Here is a 15,648-nt window from a genome sequence, read left to right on the forward strand (position 1 = left end):
ACCCAAAATATTTAGGAATGAATGAACAGACTGACCACGTGGTACAGAAGCGCGTTTGCCGCAAAGCCAGAAGCATTCAGCTGCGGTTTAGCAGATCTCCAGCAGAGGGCAGGAGCTCTTCCTTCAAGAACCTCTGCACATCCAAATCTTTGTCCTCCAGGTTCAAGCTAAGGAACTTCTCCACAACAAACTGGCATCTGTTACCCACAAACAGAAACATTTCACACACTGCTTTAACTGTGTGTCACTTTGTGCTGCTTAAGTTTAGCAAACCTCTTTGTCTCTTCTTCCAAGGATGCTTTTTCAGTCCGTTTGATGGGCCTTCCTACCCTGTACAGCTCAGACACCTTAACAAACACAAAAATCAGTCAGTCTGTCAGCCTATTTCTGTATGTGTGCGTGTGTGTGTGTGTGTGTGTGTGTGTGTGTGTGTGTGTGTGTGTGTGTGTGTTTACCTCCACTGCTCTCTGTACAAGGGAAGTTGGCAGGCCCGCCAGTGTAGCAATGTTGGCAGCATAGCTGGACTGGCAGATCCCTTCCTTTAGTTGGTACAAAAACACCAACTCATCTCCGTCCACTGCTGTCTCTAGGGTCTAACACACACAAACACACATACCAGACGCACACATACACCCAAATGATTAGTCATACTTGTGAAATGAGGTGAAACAAATTTTATTACTTAATCGTCCATTTGGATGTTTCCGTTCTAAACATTTTTCTGAAGCACTTTAGTTTACCATTTTTAAACTTTACAGAAGGTTTTTTTTAATCACTCTCAAAGTTTCTCAGTACCAGAAGAGACAGCAGGGCCGAGGATGGTAACAAACTCAGCTGCACCACACTGTGGAAGTTAGTAGCCACCAGAACATGAGGAACATCCCGCAGGGCTTTCCTCAGCCAGTAAGAGATCGATGCAGTCAGCAAGGACAGTCCGTCCACCTGCACAGCAACAACTACGATTTAATAATATTTTTAGTGACAGTGGGATTCTGTTAGGAAAAAATGGGACATCAGTTTCAAATTTGTGGATGAAAAAAGTCCACCCACCAGATGCCCTCCTTGCTCATTGTTAAAGGTGTAAAAACGTCAATTTACCTAATGCTAATGTTTTTTACTGGTTTTAATCATCCAACAGTAATAAATATCATACAGGTACACCTGTTCATCTACTTGTTAATGCAAATATGTAATCAGCCAATTACATGTAGACATGGTCAAGAAGACCTGCTGAATTCAAACTGAGTATCAGAATGAGGAAGAAAGGTGATTAGTCTGAAATGGTCTGAAAAAGAGAAATGAACATATAGCTGTCCTGTATGTTAACATTAAACCGAGGCTACAATTCACACAGGCTCACCGAAGTTGGACAACAGAAAATTTGAAAATATTTTCTAGTGTGATGAGTCTCGGTTTCTCCTGCAGCATTCGGAAAGTAAGGTCAGAAGCATAAATAACATAAAAGCATGAATCCATTCTGCCTTGTAAAAGTGGTTCAGGCTGCTGCTGGAGGTGTAATTGTATGGGGGATTATTTACTGGCACGCTTTGAGCTCCTTGATACCAACTGACATTAAAATGCCAGTGTCTACCTGAACATGCTAACAATGTTCAAGAGAGCCACAGATTAATAATAATAATAATAATAATAATAACTAATAATTAAATGCAGATAGGAGAGTGAAAAACCATGACTTGAATGTATTTCTTTATGATTCCAGTGCATCCATAGGAAATTCATATCATGGATGTGCAGCTGAAAGATCTGCAGGAATGTATTTATCGGTGCACCCAGGAATGTTTATATCTATGTTTGGATACCTGAAACAATTACAAAGGAGTAAAGCAACAGCAGCAGCAGATAAGATCAGCAGATGTAGATCTGTCTTTTTCCAACCACGTGCAGCAAAGAGACAAAAGTACACTGGGAAAGTCAGGCATCAACCGGTCTTTGCATGCATGTTATCAGGAGTGAGAGTTCAGTTTCTTTTTTCTGATTTTTTGAATAGTTTTTGGCCAAACCAGAGAAAGAACCAGAACTGACACATCCAGCAGTTTCATAGTGACATTAGCTTTATTCAGGATAATATTCAACATTTCCTCTTTTTAAATTCACATTTCTGTGTGTGTGTGTAACTGTCCAGTGCCCCTCTGTGGTGTTTATTAGTTAGTGTGCAGCAAAGTTTTAAGAGCTTTTTTACTGGAAATGACAGCATTAGAGCAGTGAAACGATCCACTGAAGCTCATTACAAAGCTCTGAGGGGATTGAGGGGAGCTGCAGATTTAGTCCATTACAGTGACTAATACTTCAAATTATCAAATTGTTTTCACATTGTAATAATAATTTTTTTAAAATTATACACACATGTTAACTGGATTAAGATGGAAGTTATCCTACACTGATATTTTGCTCTTGTTCTTTCTGTTGGTTTCTGCCTCTGACACCTATGTTTACTCTCTAGATGAACATAACTGGAGTTTCTCATCCTTTCTCAGTACAACATGGTACACAGAGATGGATTAAAATGCTTTGTGTGTGTATGCACATACCCCAAAGTTTCAAAACTGCCCATAGAAGGTGCAAAATAACACTTCTAAGTTTGTAGGTCCACACAGCTGCTGCTATTTTCTTGCTAATAGGTGACACATGTTTGGCTGAACCCAGAGTCTGTTTGTGCTGCAGCTTTAAACTTGTGACTGGTTTCAGGTGCGTAACATTAATGACATAGTGTTTCCCCTTTTACCCTCGTGCATATGTGTTCAATTCACAAAGTGCTGGGACAGTCTGTTCTTACTGTGTTAGTTCCTTTTCCGAATTCATCGATGAGGACTAACGAGTTGCCAGTACTACTGTTAAGAGCCTGTGCCATCTAGAGAAAAGAGATGCAAACTATTAGACTACACTTTGCATTTTTTGTGTGTGTATGTGTGTGTGTCATTGCTGCAGGCAGTGGTTGCTTAAAAAAATTTGACAGGTGGAGAGTGGGAGTGGAGCATGAAGAGAGCAGTGATGAAAATTCATATATTTCATTTGTACACCTACACACACATACACAGTGGGAGCTGCTTGTTATCATGAGATTTCTGTGTTTTTGTGTGTGCGTGAGATACCTGGTTGAGGTCTATCATGAAGGTGCTAAGGCCCACAGACACGGACTCTCTGCTCTGCATACACGTAAAGATGCCGTCCACTAGACCAATCTCTGCCTCCTTTGCAGGCACGTCTGAGCCAATCAGAGCCATGAACACAATCAGACCCACCTGCAAAATCAAAATAGAAAGCAGGTTAAGCGTTGAGTTTCAAAAACTGAGCTGTCTCTTTGCTATTATGGAAATCTAAATATATTTTTCTGATGAGGTTGTAAATTTCGGAGCAATGCCTGATTAAATAACTAAAGTAAAAATAGTGTGGAACGGAAATAGATAAATGTTGGGGATCTTTTCTAAGGTGCAAATGCAGCTGCTGAGAGAAAAAGGCAAATTATGTGCAATAATGCTGATTATTTTTTTGTCTCTTGAATGCCATCATTTTTAAAATTCTTCTTCTTATTATTGTTTTTAAAACTTCTTGCTTGACTAGTTGGCTCATAGAAGCTCGTCACTTGGGATCACAAAAGAAGAATAAAATAAAATTCAGTTCAGTTCAATTCATTTTTATGACAGCCCTACCTGTTTGAGGTAGATGCTCTTTCCGGATGAGTTGGGTCCGGTGATTATTTTGACTCTGCCCTCCGACTCAGAGCTGTGGAAGGAGTTGGCCACAAACACAGGAGAGCACAGCTCCAACAGCGGGTGCCTGGACAAAAACAAACCCCCCCAAAACAAACAAACAAAAAAAACCAAAAAAACAGTAAATACAAAAAAAGTACACTCTTGTACCGCAGTAACAATTTTTCCTTTTGTGTGTCAGCGCTTACCTGCCCTGTGTGATAGTTATCTTCCTGTTGCTGGCTAGCTTAGGCGAGGTATAATTGTACTCCTGGGAGGCGCTGCTCATGGCCATTAAACAGTCCAGCTCAGCAGCGAGATCAAGAACCTATAAAATGTACAGATTAAACGCCTTTAATATCCTGAACAGAAGAGCTATTAGAATCCAACAGACCTTCCTTCCTACCTACCTACAGTCTTCTCTGTTGATACAGGGAGTGCAGAATTATTAGGCAAGTTGTATTTTTGAGGAATAATTTTATTATTGAACAACAACCATGTTCTCAATGAACCCAAAAAACTCATTAATATCAAAGCTGAATGTTTTTGGAAGTAGTTTTTAGTTTTAGCTATTTTAGGGGGATATCTGTGCGTGCAGGTGACTATTACTGTGCATAATTATTAGGCAACCTAACAAAAAACAAATATATACCCATTTCAATTATTTATTTTTACCAGTGAAACCAATATAACATCTCCACATTCACAAATATACATTTCTGACATTCAAAAACAAAACAAAAACAAATCAGTGACCAATATAGCCACCTTTCTTTGCAAGGACACTCAAAAGCCTGCCATCCATGGATTCTGTCAGTGTTTTGATCTGTTCACCATCAACATTGCGTGCAGCAGCAACCACAGCCTCCCAGACACTGTTCAGAGAGGTGTACTGTTGTCCCTCCTTGTAAATCTCACATTTGATGATGGACCACAGGTTCTCAATGGGGTTCAGATCAGGTGAACAAGGTGGCCATGTCATTAGTTTTTCTTCTTTTATACCCTTTCTTGCCAGCCACGCTGTGGAGTACTTGGACACGTGTGATGGAGCATTGTCCTGCATGAAAATCATGTTTTTCTTGAAGGATGCAGACTTCTTCCTGTACCACTGCTTGAAGAAGGTGTCTTCCAGAAACTGTCAGTAGGACTGGGAGTTGAGCTTGACTCCATCCTCAACCCGAAAAGGCCCCACAAGCTCATCTTTGATGATACCAGCCCAAACCAGTACTCCACCTCCACCTTGCTGGCGTCTGAGTCGGACTGGAGCTCTCTGCCCTTTACCAATCCAGCCACGGGCCCATCCATCTGGCCCATCAAGACTCACTCTCATTTCATCAGTCCATAAAACCTTAGAAAAATCAGTCTCAAGATATTTCTTGGCCCAGTCTTGACGTTTCAGCTTGTGTGTCTTGTTCAGTGGTGGTCGTCTTTCAGCCTTTCTTACCTTGGCCATGTCTCTGAGTATTGCACACCTTGTGCTTTTGGGCACTCCAGTGATGTTGCAGCTCTGAAATATGGCCAAACTGGTGGCAAGTGGCATCTTGGCAGCTGCACGCTTGACTTTTCTCAGTTCATGGGCAGTTATTTTGCACCTTGGTTTTTCCACACGCTTCTTGCGACCCTGTTGACTATTTTGAATGAAACGCTTGATTGTTCGATGATCACGCTTCAGAAGCTTTGCAATTTTGAGACTGCTGCATCCCTCTGCAAGATATCTCACTATTTTTGACTTTTCTGAGCCTGTCAAGTCCTTCTTTTGACCCATTTTGCCAAAGGAAAGGAAGTTGCCTAATAATTATGCGCACCTGATATAGGGTGTTGATGTCATTAGACCACACCCCTTCTCATTACAGAGATGCACATCACCTAATATGCTTAATTGGTAGTAGGCTTTCGAGCCTATACAGCTTGGAGTAAGACAACATGCATGAAGAGGATGATGTGGACAAAATACTCATTTGCCTAATAATTCTGCACTCCCTGTATAGTCGATATATGACTTTGAACACAAGTGGTCAACAATGAAGCAGACTGTGTTGCCCCTCTTTATTGAACTCAGTATTTCTTTTAAATTATTTATTTTAAATCTTTCAAGTTGTAATATGATTAAAAGTTATTAGCGTTACATTTTGACCACAAATGCATTTGTTCTTAATGCTCATTGTTCCCTCAAAAATAATATTGTTTAGAACAGCTGCAGTCACATAGTGCAGCACTCATACATCAATAGACAAGTATCACAGCAGTTAAAAAATAACTTGTAATGGGATCAGGGCCTGTTTCATAATCAAAGTAAACAACTCAATCCAACCAGAGGAAGCACACAGTAAATCACAACAAAACCCACCTACACACATCAAAAACATCACTTTGATGCCAGCAATCGCTTAAACAGAGTGGGAGTCATGTGTTAAACCGTGGAATCTGCATACACAGTGATGAACACGAACCTTACAGAGGGAATCGCTCCTTTCAAGGACTGCGCTCTGCAAATGTGCCATGACTGCCATCTCCATGTCTGACAAACAGAAGGTTTGTGATCAAGGTAGTATCTTGAGAATTGCAGTTATTTTCTCATAAAAAATGTCAGAAACACGCCTGTGATGTGACTGTTTTGTGGGTGAAAGTAAAAGACCTCTAATGTCGCAGTGCAAGTCTCCGAGGAACTCGTTGAGCTCCCTGGTTCTCTGGCTGCGGTAGTGGAGCCGGTCGTCTGAAAGAAACTAGCCCACACACAGACATATAGAAAAAAACATATACTGTATATATGGAATAATGATCACAAAAATGTGTAAACAATGTAATCATTAGATACGATCATGAACATGCCAAAAAATCAAGTCCCTCCATCTCAAAATCCTTTTTCTCTACCATACTAGGCAGTCGAGGCACAGACAGCAGGAATCCAATCTGTACAGAGAGTTTCAGACATAAAAGGTACTGAGATATATACGCATGGTGGTCCAGAGTAACAATTTCCTCAATATCTGATCATCAATAAATCAAAGAAATACTGCAGTATACAGTGCTGTGAAAAAGCATCTGCCCCTTTCTTGATTTCTTAGGGTTTTTTTTCCATATTTTTCACAGTTACGTTTCAGATCATCAGACAAATTTTGACATTAAACAAAGTTTATGTCATTAAATACAACATTAGACCTGCTGACTAAAGAAATCATTAAAATAGAATGTGTTTGACAAAGTGAAGTAGGCTGAAAGATCTCATAAAGCAACACACCACACCAAAATCTAAAGAAACAGCTGAGAAACAAAGTCATTGACATCTATCTCTCTGGAAAGGGTCACAAAGCCATTTCTAAGGCTTTAGGACTCCTGTGAACCAGTGAGAGGCATTAACCACAAATTAAGAGTGCTAAACCTTCCCAGGAGTGGCCGCCCTACCAAAATTACTTCAAGAGCACATCCACGACTGTTCCAGGATGTCACAAAAGAACCCAGAACAACATGTACTCACGTTCATATATTTTTTTTAGTAAGTATACAAAACATACAAGTTTCATTATATAATTTTTCAAGGGATCTTATATCTGTTTTCACTCTTGTATGCTTTTCATACAAGTTTCATACAAGACAGATAAAAACTTTATAAGATTTATATATATCTTTTCCATATGGGTGAGCTTGGCAGGTTTGTTCCTTTAATAAATGAAAGCATCATTTTAAAATTGTGTTATGCATTTACTGGTTATCTTTGTCTAACAATAAAAATTGTTTAATCATCTGAAATAAGAAGTCAGGAAGGGGGAAATACTTTTTTGAAATACTGCATGACAGATGAATTTGTAAAAAAAATAAATAAATTGAGAAAGCATTGTGTGTGCCAGAATTAAATCTCGGACCACAGGGATGTAGATGACACAGCAGGATGGGATTCGAGCATCCAGGTGTTCAAGTTCTCTTCTGGCAACATCTGTCAGGAAGTCAGAGAGCCCCATCATCCTCCTCTTCTCTGGAAGAGGGAGTGTAATTATGGGTTTAGGTCAACAGTCATACAAAGTTCACATGGGCTTACAACTAAAACAGGCACTTACTCTCATCAATGGCAGGATCCACATTCGGTTTGACTGTGAAGCGGTTGTCTGCCAAGCTGGCTTCAAAATCCACCTACATCACACATCAGAAATCTATTAACACTTAACAAAGGCGCCAAATGTGATTAAAACAATAGGTGTGATTTTATGGAGGAACTCACAACTCTGCTGATGAGGGAGGTGATATAGTTGAGATCATCAGAGAACCCTTCACTGATATCACGAAACAGCTGAATGGACTGAGGGAGGTGACGCGCTGTGTCCCTGATACAGACTGCACTGTACACCGTCTGACAAACACACACTTTGTTGAACATTTAACAGAACCTGTCACATGGAAAAGGTGTGCTTAGTAAAACTGTCCTGCAGCTCCAACCTTGTAGAGGCTCTGCCAGTCATTAACTTTGGTGAGAGAGAGAGTCATCCGCCTTAGAAGAGTCTACAGCAAACAGACAAAAACTGGATTTAGGTAGTTGTCATATCAGTGGTTAGGTGATGAATCTGTAGGTAATGGTGTAATTAAGTGAGAAACGATAGACTTGTTACAGGTATGTTTCGGATGTTGCGTAGCGATGACTGCAGGGTTCTCAGGGAGTCCGAGTTCTGAGGAGACGTGAAGAAACGTATCACTTCCTGCCTCCTTTTTAACACTTTCAGGTCCTGAGTAGGCTGCAGAAACCACTGACTGACAGAAGACAGGATGCCACAGTAGTAGTACAAACAAGCAACCCTCAAGAAACCACAGTTTGTTGATGAAATGCAAAATTACCTGAAAATAGGGGTGTTTTACCATCAACATTAAATACTACAAAAATACAGCATTATTATACTAGTAAAAAAAAACAAACGGTGCATCTTGACTATAAATAAAAACTGCTTTATACAAACTCAAATTCCATATCTTGCAGAACTTCAGCACTACGGTTTGTTTGTGGAAATACATGAAAGAAACTCGACTGTTTGTTTTTTGTTGCTATGATAGTGTTTGTAACTGTGTAGGATTTTTTTCACACATTTATTTGCTAATTAAATCATCTTTTTATTTGCTGCTAGGACATTTTATTTTGCTTATTATGTTGCAAGCCAAAACTACCTTTATATTATTAAAAGACGGAATTTGCTGCTGATCAATAACTTATTGTGTAATTGTACTTTCTTACCGTAGCAGTTTGGAGCCAAACTTGCACTTGCAGCGGTTCAGGATCCCTGTGACACACACACAATACTCGGTAAACACAACTGGATAAGAAAGAGTGATAATGCACTAACTACTATACATACCATAGAGACTGAGTCCCTCCTTTTCTCCTGAATGCAGCTTGTAGACTGATGGGTGGAGTTCTGATTTGAAGATCTGCAGAACACTGGAACAAACCTGTCATTGTCCCGTTTTCTTGTAGTGTTGTTGGTGAACTTTTATTTTACTGCTATTCCTTCTTGTATTTCCAAGAAGGAGCGTCCCCACTGTTGCCTCCCTTTGTCTAGTCTGTGTGTTTGCACATTTTTCTACCTTGTTTTCCACTTCCTTACTTATTTTGTTTTTGTGCTTCATTGTGATTGACTACTCTTCCTGTGCACCATTGTACAATCAGCCTTTTGTGTATATTAGTTTCACCAGCTACTTCATTAGCTTTAGTTTTCCCTTCAAATCTACCCTAATTCTTTGTGGCATAGATTTTAAAAAGTGCTAAAAACATTCCTTAGCAATTTTGGTCCATGTTGACATGACAGCCTCACATAGTTTCTGGAAATTTGTCAGCTATACATGATGTGATTATTTATTTTCATTACATCCCAAAGGCTACTGGATTGAGATATAGAGACTTTGGAGGCCGTGAGTACAGTGAACTCATTAGGTGAACTCATTGAGTGTATAGTCCTATTGTGCTTTGTTTTTCATTCTTTATGCTTTAGTTTTTGACATTTGCTTCTGTGTCCTGTGTTTGTCCTCTCTTAATAAAACCCTTGATGAGTTTCCATATTTTTCTAAATTTTGATAAAGTATATTAAAAACAACAAAAGTAACAACAAAAGATAAACAGTCACAACACAAAACTGAAATTTCAAAAACTGTAAAACAATGTCAGAACAGAACAGAAAAAGCAAAAGAAACTCCTAAAAGTTTCCTAAACAAATAAAATAAACCTGATTTCAACTGAATTGAACAGTTGCTTGGTAGGCTCAGTTGTTCTACAAGGAACAATTTATGAAAATTGTAGGAGATCAGTATTAGCTTTTAGGGGCCTATGTAGGACAAAGACAGTTTATACACTTACCTGTATGTGTCTCGGTCAATGTACACCATTCCTTTACTACAATGAGAATGAAAAGAGAAGCAACATTTTTTATTCATGAATACTTCTGAATGGCATTAGGCTGGTCTGGTTTGCTAGATGGGCAGGAAGGAGATGCACTTGTGCTATTAAAACACAGTTGGACAAATTCATACTTGTGCAGCACGTCTGACCGACTAAAAACAGGCCAATGAAATTTCACACTTTGCTGAAAAAATGGTTTCAGGGTTCTCATTATAATGTGTAATCACAGTTCTCTGTGTGTGTGTGTGTGAGTGCTACATTTATGCAAGTCTCACAGTGTGTAGGCATGAAACTGCAGGATGGGTACTCCAACACTGCTGTCTTCCAACTCCACTCCCACTCTCCTCCTGTCCAGACATTTCAGCAGGGCACCCACTGCCCTCAGCTATCCCACAGATGTACACACACACACGAGAAAATGATCATCTCCTGCAGAACCATGACTGATGGATAGGATAATGTTGAATGTAGACAGCTGGCTCACCATCAGGGACGAGTCAAAGGAGATACAGGAGGAGAGGTAGGACAGTTTGTCTCTCTCAGAAATGCAGGCAGGGAGGAAAGGCAGATTGGCAGAGAGCAACCTTTGCTTACTGACCTCCAGACCTTCAACATTGATACAAAATGAAGCCGGAAAACTGTGCAATTTCATGCTAGATTTCTTCTAAAGGATTGAGGAAGAGAGTATTGCAAGAATGTGTTTACCAAAGTCGACATATGGATACGTGACCACCTCTGGTCTGTAATGTGGGTTTGAACCTGAGAAGCAACAGAGAGTAGTTTAGAAAAAAAAGTTGTCACTTTAGTGAACACAGTAAGTGTCGCGCTGACCTGGGAGGTGTGGCTGTTATACATAAAACATTACACTAATCAGTAGTTCAAAAATGTTGTCACTTGGAATTTTATGTCAACCAGTCTTTATTATTAGAACTGTGAAGGTAATGAAGTAAACTTTTGCAGTTTTGTTTGATAAACTCACCACTAGGGCGAGCAGTGGTGTCATTTAATCAAAAGGTTCACTTTAGACAGCTTTTGCTGTTAGATCTGAGTCAATCCAATCACTTGGTTTTGTTTATATTTTTGCAAGCAGAAAATAGATGAATACTTCCTGTTTATCAAGAATAATAAGTAATGAAAATCTGGGTTGCTGAAAACATTTTTGGGTTTTGTTCTGTTTACCACGATGACCTGTTTTTGAGAAGCAATTTCGTCAGTGCGACTACACTTCAAAGGGTCTGGCTTATAGAGAGCAGGATAACATTTGTTGGGGATGGGGATCCAGTCTTCTGTGGAGTAAACCACAGAAGAATGTAAAATAGCTGTCTGGTTAGGTTGTGACTGTAAAAATATGTTATTAAAAATACCTTCCTCTGACAGAATATTCAAAAGATGACATAGAGGCTGTTTATCACAGATATGAATACAAGTGTGCTTTGAAAGTTTGGCTTGCCATTTGGGGTACTTTGGTTAGGGCTGGCACTTATATAGCACTTTTTAACTGTATTTGTGGCCCATAGCCCATTGCTACAGGCCATTCGATCCCTATACAACCGTTACAAGAGCTTGGTTCGCATTGCCGGCAATAAGTCGGACTTGTTCCCGGTGGGTGATGGGCTCCGCCAGGGCTGCCCTTTGTCACCGATTCTGTTCAGAATTTTTATGGACAGGATTTCTAGGCGCAGCCAAGTGGCGGAGGGCTTTCACTTCGGTGGCCTCAGAATCTCATCTCTGCTTTTCGCGGATGATGTGGTTCTGTTGGCTTCACTGGGTGATGGCCTCCAGCTCGTGATGGCCTCCAGCTCGCACTGGAACGGTTCGCAGCCGAGTGTGAAGCATCGGGAATGAAGATCAGCACCTCCAAATCTGAGGCCATGGTTCTCAGCCGGAAAAGGGAGGAGTGCCCACTCTGGGTCGGGGATGAGTTCAAGTATCTCGGGGTCTTGTTCGCGAGTGATGGGAGAAGGGAGCCGGAGATCGACAGACGGATTGGTGCTGCGGCCGCAGTGATGCAGACGCTGCACCGGTCCGTCGTGGTGTAGAGAGAGCTGAATGTAAAAGCAAAGCTCTCAATTTACCGGTCGATCTACGTCCCTACCCTCACCTATGGCCACGAGCTGTGGGTAGTGACCGAAAGAACAAGATCGCGGATACAAGCGGCGGAAATTAGCTTCCTCCGAAGGGTGGCTGGCCTCTCCCTTAGAGATAGGGTGAGAAGTTCAGCTCAGAGTAGAGCCACTGCTCTTCCACATCAAAAGGAGCCAGCTGAGGTGGTTCGGACATCTGACAAGGATGCCCCCTGGGCGCCTCCTGGGTGAGGTGTTCCAGGCATGTCCCACCGGGAGGAGGCCCCGGGGCAGACCCAGGACACGCTGGAGATTATATCTCTCGGCTGGCCTGGGAACGCCTTGGTGTTCCCCCGGATAAGCTAGAGGAGGTGGCTGGGGAGAGGGAGGTCTGGGTTTCTCTGCTTAGGCTGCTGCCCCTGCGACCCGGGCCCGGATAAAGTGGAAGAAGATAGATGGATGGATGAACTTTATTTGAGCACTCAAAGTATTTTCTTAGTGCAAACCTCACAACACTCACATTGTAATGGGTTCGGTGTCTTGCCCAAAGATACTTCGACATACATACTGGAGGAGCCAGGGATCAAACCACGACCTTCCAACTGGTAGAGCCACAGGCACCCCGGGATCAGGATGTTTAAAAACTGCACCACTGACTTACCACACGGGCTGGTTTCAGTGTCAGACATACCTCAACCTCATTCCTCTGACCCAGACCACATGTACCACACCACGTCTTAAAAGAAACTGTCTAAAAGGTCTTTCTGTTTTCCCTCTTTCGTGGTAAGATAAGTATCATCTCCCAAAGCTCACCTAACTGTTGCAAAAAGAGAGTCATGGAGCGCTCCTGCTTTGCACTGGTGATAATTACATGGGGACTAACCTCCTGAATGACTGTAAAACAGAGAAAAAGAGAGTTTATGGCAACGCAAGTGTTTTTGTTTTTTTTTAACACATACTGTAAGTCTCCCTGAGGGTTTTACAATTTACCATTGTGTGGAGATAAGTGTATCGATTCTACAATACCTGCCTCATACAGGTGCATTGCTTACCTCTGACCAGTAGGTGGAGCTCTTGGTTGTCGGGCGTGTCCGGCATGTAGTGTAAAGATGAGTCCTGACTGTCATAGAAGCAGAGGCCCACCTGCCCATGCTGGACCAAAACACTCAGTAAAACCTGGAAAACAGACATGCAAACGTGTAAGTTTGACTGCCCTCAAACTCTCATATAACTCCCATATAACATTAAATGAGTGCTGCTGGTGAATGTGAAAATCAGAGCTTACTGCAGGAGAGTCCTCCTCATCTTCTTCTTCAAAACTGCCAGAAGGTCCAAAAACCACACCTCCTCCTCTAAGGTTATCAAGAGCTGCTGCCATGAATAATTAATTCTACAAGGACAAGTCAGATTAAAGTAATTTGGAGTCACCCGATAAATCCAATATTCATTGTATTTTATGTTTTATGTTCTTCTCTGTCTTTTCTGCCTCCTTAGGGAAATATGGAGCCATTTAACTGCTAAATGAGTCACTCTCATTAACAGGCTGTCCAAGGCTGTCTGCCTTGTACTTTAGTGCTGAGCAGGGAGTATAATGTGGGTTTTAGAGCTTTTTCACTTTAAATAGCTTACTACTACTGATGCTTAAAGAAAACCATGGCTTCCTAAAACAACTAAACTGCAAGTCAGACAAAAATACATTTTTGAAACTCGCTATGGGGTCCTTTAAAGATAAAAACAAAACATGGAATTGATATTACAGACATTATTATGATAATAATTGAAATTATTGTAGCTCCAGTTAGCTTGTTGGGCTAACGATGTAAGCTAGCTCGTTTAAGTTAACTATAACTTATTTATATTTTTATTTAGAAACCGGCTATAGAATTAAATGTCTGTTTTAGAGTACTGCCACGTCAATAAATCTTTTATATAACTGATAGAGTCCAGCTTATAACAGAAATGAGGCTGATAAAATAACTTTAACAACTTTTAACAGTGCTTGTTTTCCACAAACTCACCTTCAAGTGCTCAAAGGTGCCTTCCCGGTTGCCATAACAACCACATCTCTCTCGCTATTAGTTCTGTACAATTAATCAGTTCAGAAAGCTCTTTCAACATATGAAACCTTTCTGTTTGTCTGTCTAGCTATCTGTCCTCTATGTAGCATAGGTGTGGGGTGGTTGATGGTTGGAGTGTACAGCTGATGGGATTACTGCATCCACTCCTGGTAGGACTCCAAACACGACTTTTTTGTGGATTACGTCGATGGAGAGGAGGTGCCTGTATGAAGGATTTAAACATGTCCTGCATGCAAGCATCGATCAGCAGGATTAGCAAACTTCAAGTAATTTGTCTGCCACCTGCAGAGGGAGCATCTGGTTCTTAGCAGGTGAGCAACAACACACAACACATCACACTGTGTGATTATTTATTCAACAAAAACGAAGGCAAAATAAAGAAGTGTGTGAAAAAATAAGTACAAAGCAGCCAGGTGACTGATTAACTGATCATCAGTAAGTGTGAGAACCTCTATAAAAGCTTAACTTTTGACAGTTTGTTGGCATCCAGCGTTACAGTGTGTGTTAACACAATATCAAGGAGGAAAAACATCAGCAATCATCTTAAAGAAGCAACTGGTGCTGCCTATCAATGTGGGGCGGTTTATAAAGTCATTTCCAAACAATCTAAACTCCATTATTCTATAGTGAGGAAGATAATTCACAAATGGAAAACACTGAAAGTAGTTGCCAATCTTCACAGGACTTGATTTCCCAGGAAATTAACCCCAAGATCAGATCAAAAAACCCAAGAGCTACCTTTCAAACTCTACATGCCTCCGCATGTTAAATGGTAATGTTTATGACAGCACAATTAGAAACCTGATTCAAATTCTGTGCTGGGACCTTAGGGGAGCTGAGCTGTGATGCAACGCTGTAAGTTCCCACATTCCTCCAGAATGATGCGAGAGACTGATGAAGTAATATAGAAAACCATTACTTCAAGTTATTGCTGCTAAAGGTGGTTTTATAAGCAACTGAATCGTGGGCTGTGCTTAGTTTTTCATACACTGCTTCTGCATTGTGGTCTAGTTTTTGTTACGTAATGACATGTTATAAAATCTTATGTGCTGTTGTTTTTAAGGTCGTATTTAAATAATATTAGAATCTGGTATGTCCTGATTGATAAAACCTTAGAATTAAAGAGGGTGTATTATTGCTAATGTCACAAAATAACCTAAATTACAACTACAAACAAATGTGTGGAAGTATGGGCATGTTACAGTATACAGGAATAATATGAGTACACCTGTATATGAGACAGGCTTTCAGTCACATAAACAAATGTAAGTATATATCTATCCTGCCACTGTACTTGGCTTCTTATGCTGGTTGAAAACATTACATCAGTATTTCCATACAAATAATTTTATATTCCTTATTGGATCTGAGCTTTATTGTCAAAACCAAACATTGTGGTTTGTGAAAGGACAGGAAAAGAATAAAAATCA

The 15,648-nt window shown here is 40.6% G+C and overlaps 1 protein-coding gene across 1 annotated transcript; it reads right to left on the bottom strand.

The window, feature by feature from the left end:
• Positions 1 to 76: 76 nt before the first annotated feature.
• msh5 (mutS homolog 5) lies at positions 77 to 14,326 on the bottom strand (the record flags this gene model as incomplete). The annotated part of the gene is made up of 26 exons (XM_080896325.1): positions 14,159 to 14,326; positions 13,426 to 13,530; positions 13,193 to 13,316; positions 12,954 to 13,034; positions 10,783 to 10,836; positions 10,562 to 10,683; positions 10,353 to 10,462; positions 10,036 to 10,071; positions 9,041 to 9,123; positions 8,920 to 8,965; positions 8,306 to 8,444; positions 8,136 to 8,198; positions 7,921 to 8,049; positions 7,760 to 7,832; positions 7,568 to 7,677; positions 6,537 to 6,617; positions 6,343 to 6,430; positions 6,158 to 6,225; positions 3,917 to 4,035; positions 3,669 to 3,795; positions 3,111 to 3,260; positions 2,795 to 2,869; positions 796 to 942; positions 456 to 593; positions 274 to 347; positions 77 to 197 (listed from the first exon to the last, which is right to left on the bottom strand). Exons 2-26 carry the CDS (start codon positions 13,516 to 13,518, stop codon positions 77 to 79), a joined length of 2,451 nt encoding a protein of 816 aa, XP_080752451.1. The 5' UTR covers positions 13,519 to 13,530; positions 14,159 to 14,326.
• Positions 14,327 to 15,648: the final 1,322 nt, after the last annotated feature.

The sequence above is a fragment of the Rhamphochromis sp. 'chilingali' genome (genome assembly GCF_963969265.1).
Source record: "Rhamphochromis sp. 'chilingali' genome assembly, chromosome: 11".
Taxonomy (NCBI): Eukaryota; Metazoa; Chordata; class Actinopteri; order Cichliformes; family Cichlidae; genus Rhamphochromis; species Rhamphochromis sp. 'chilingali'.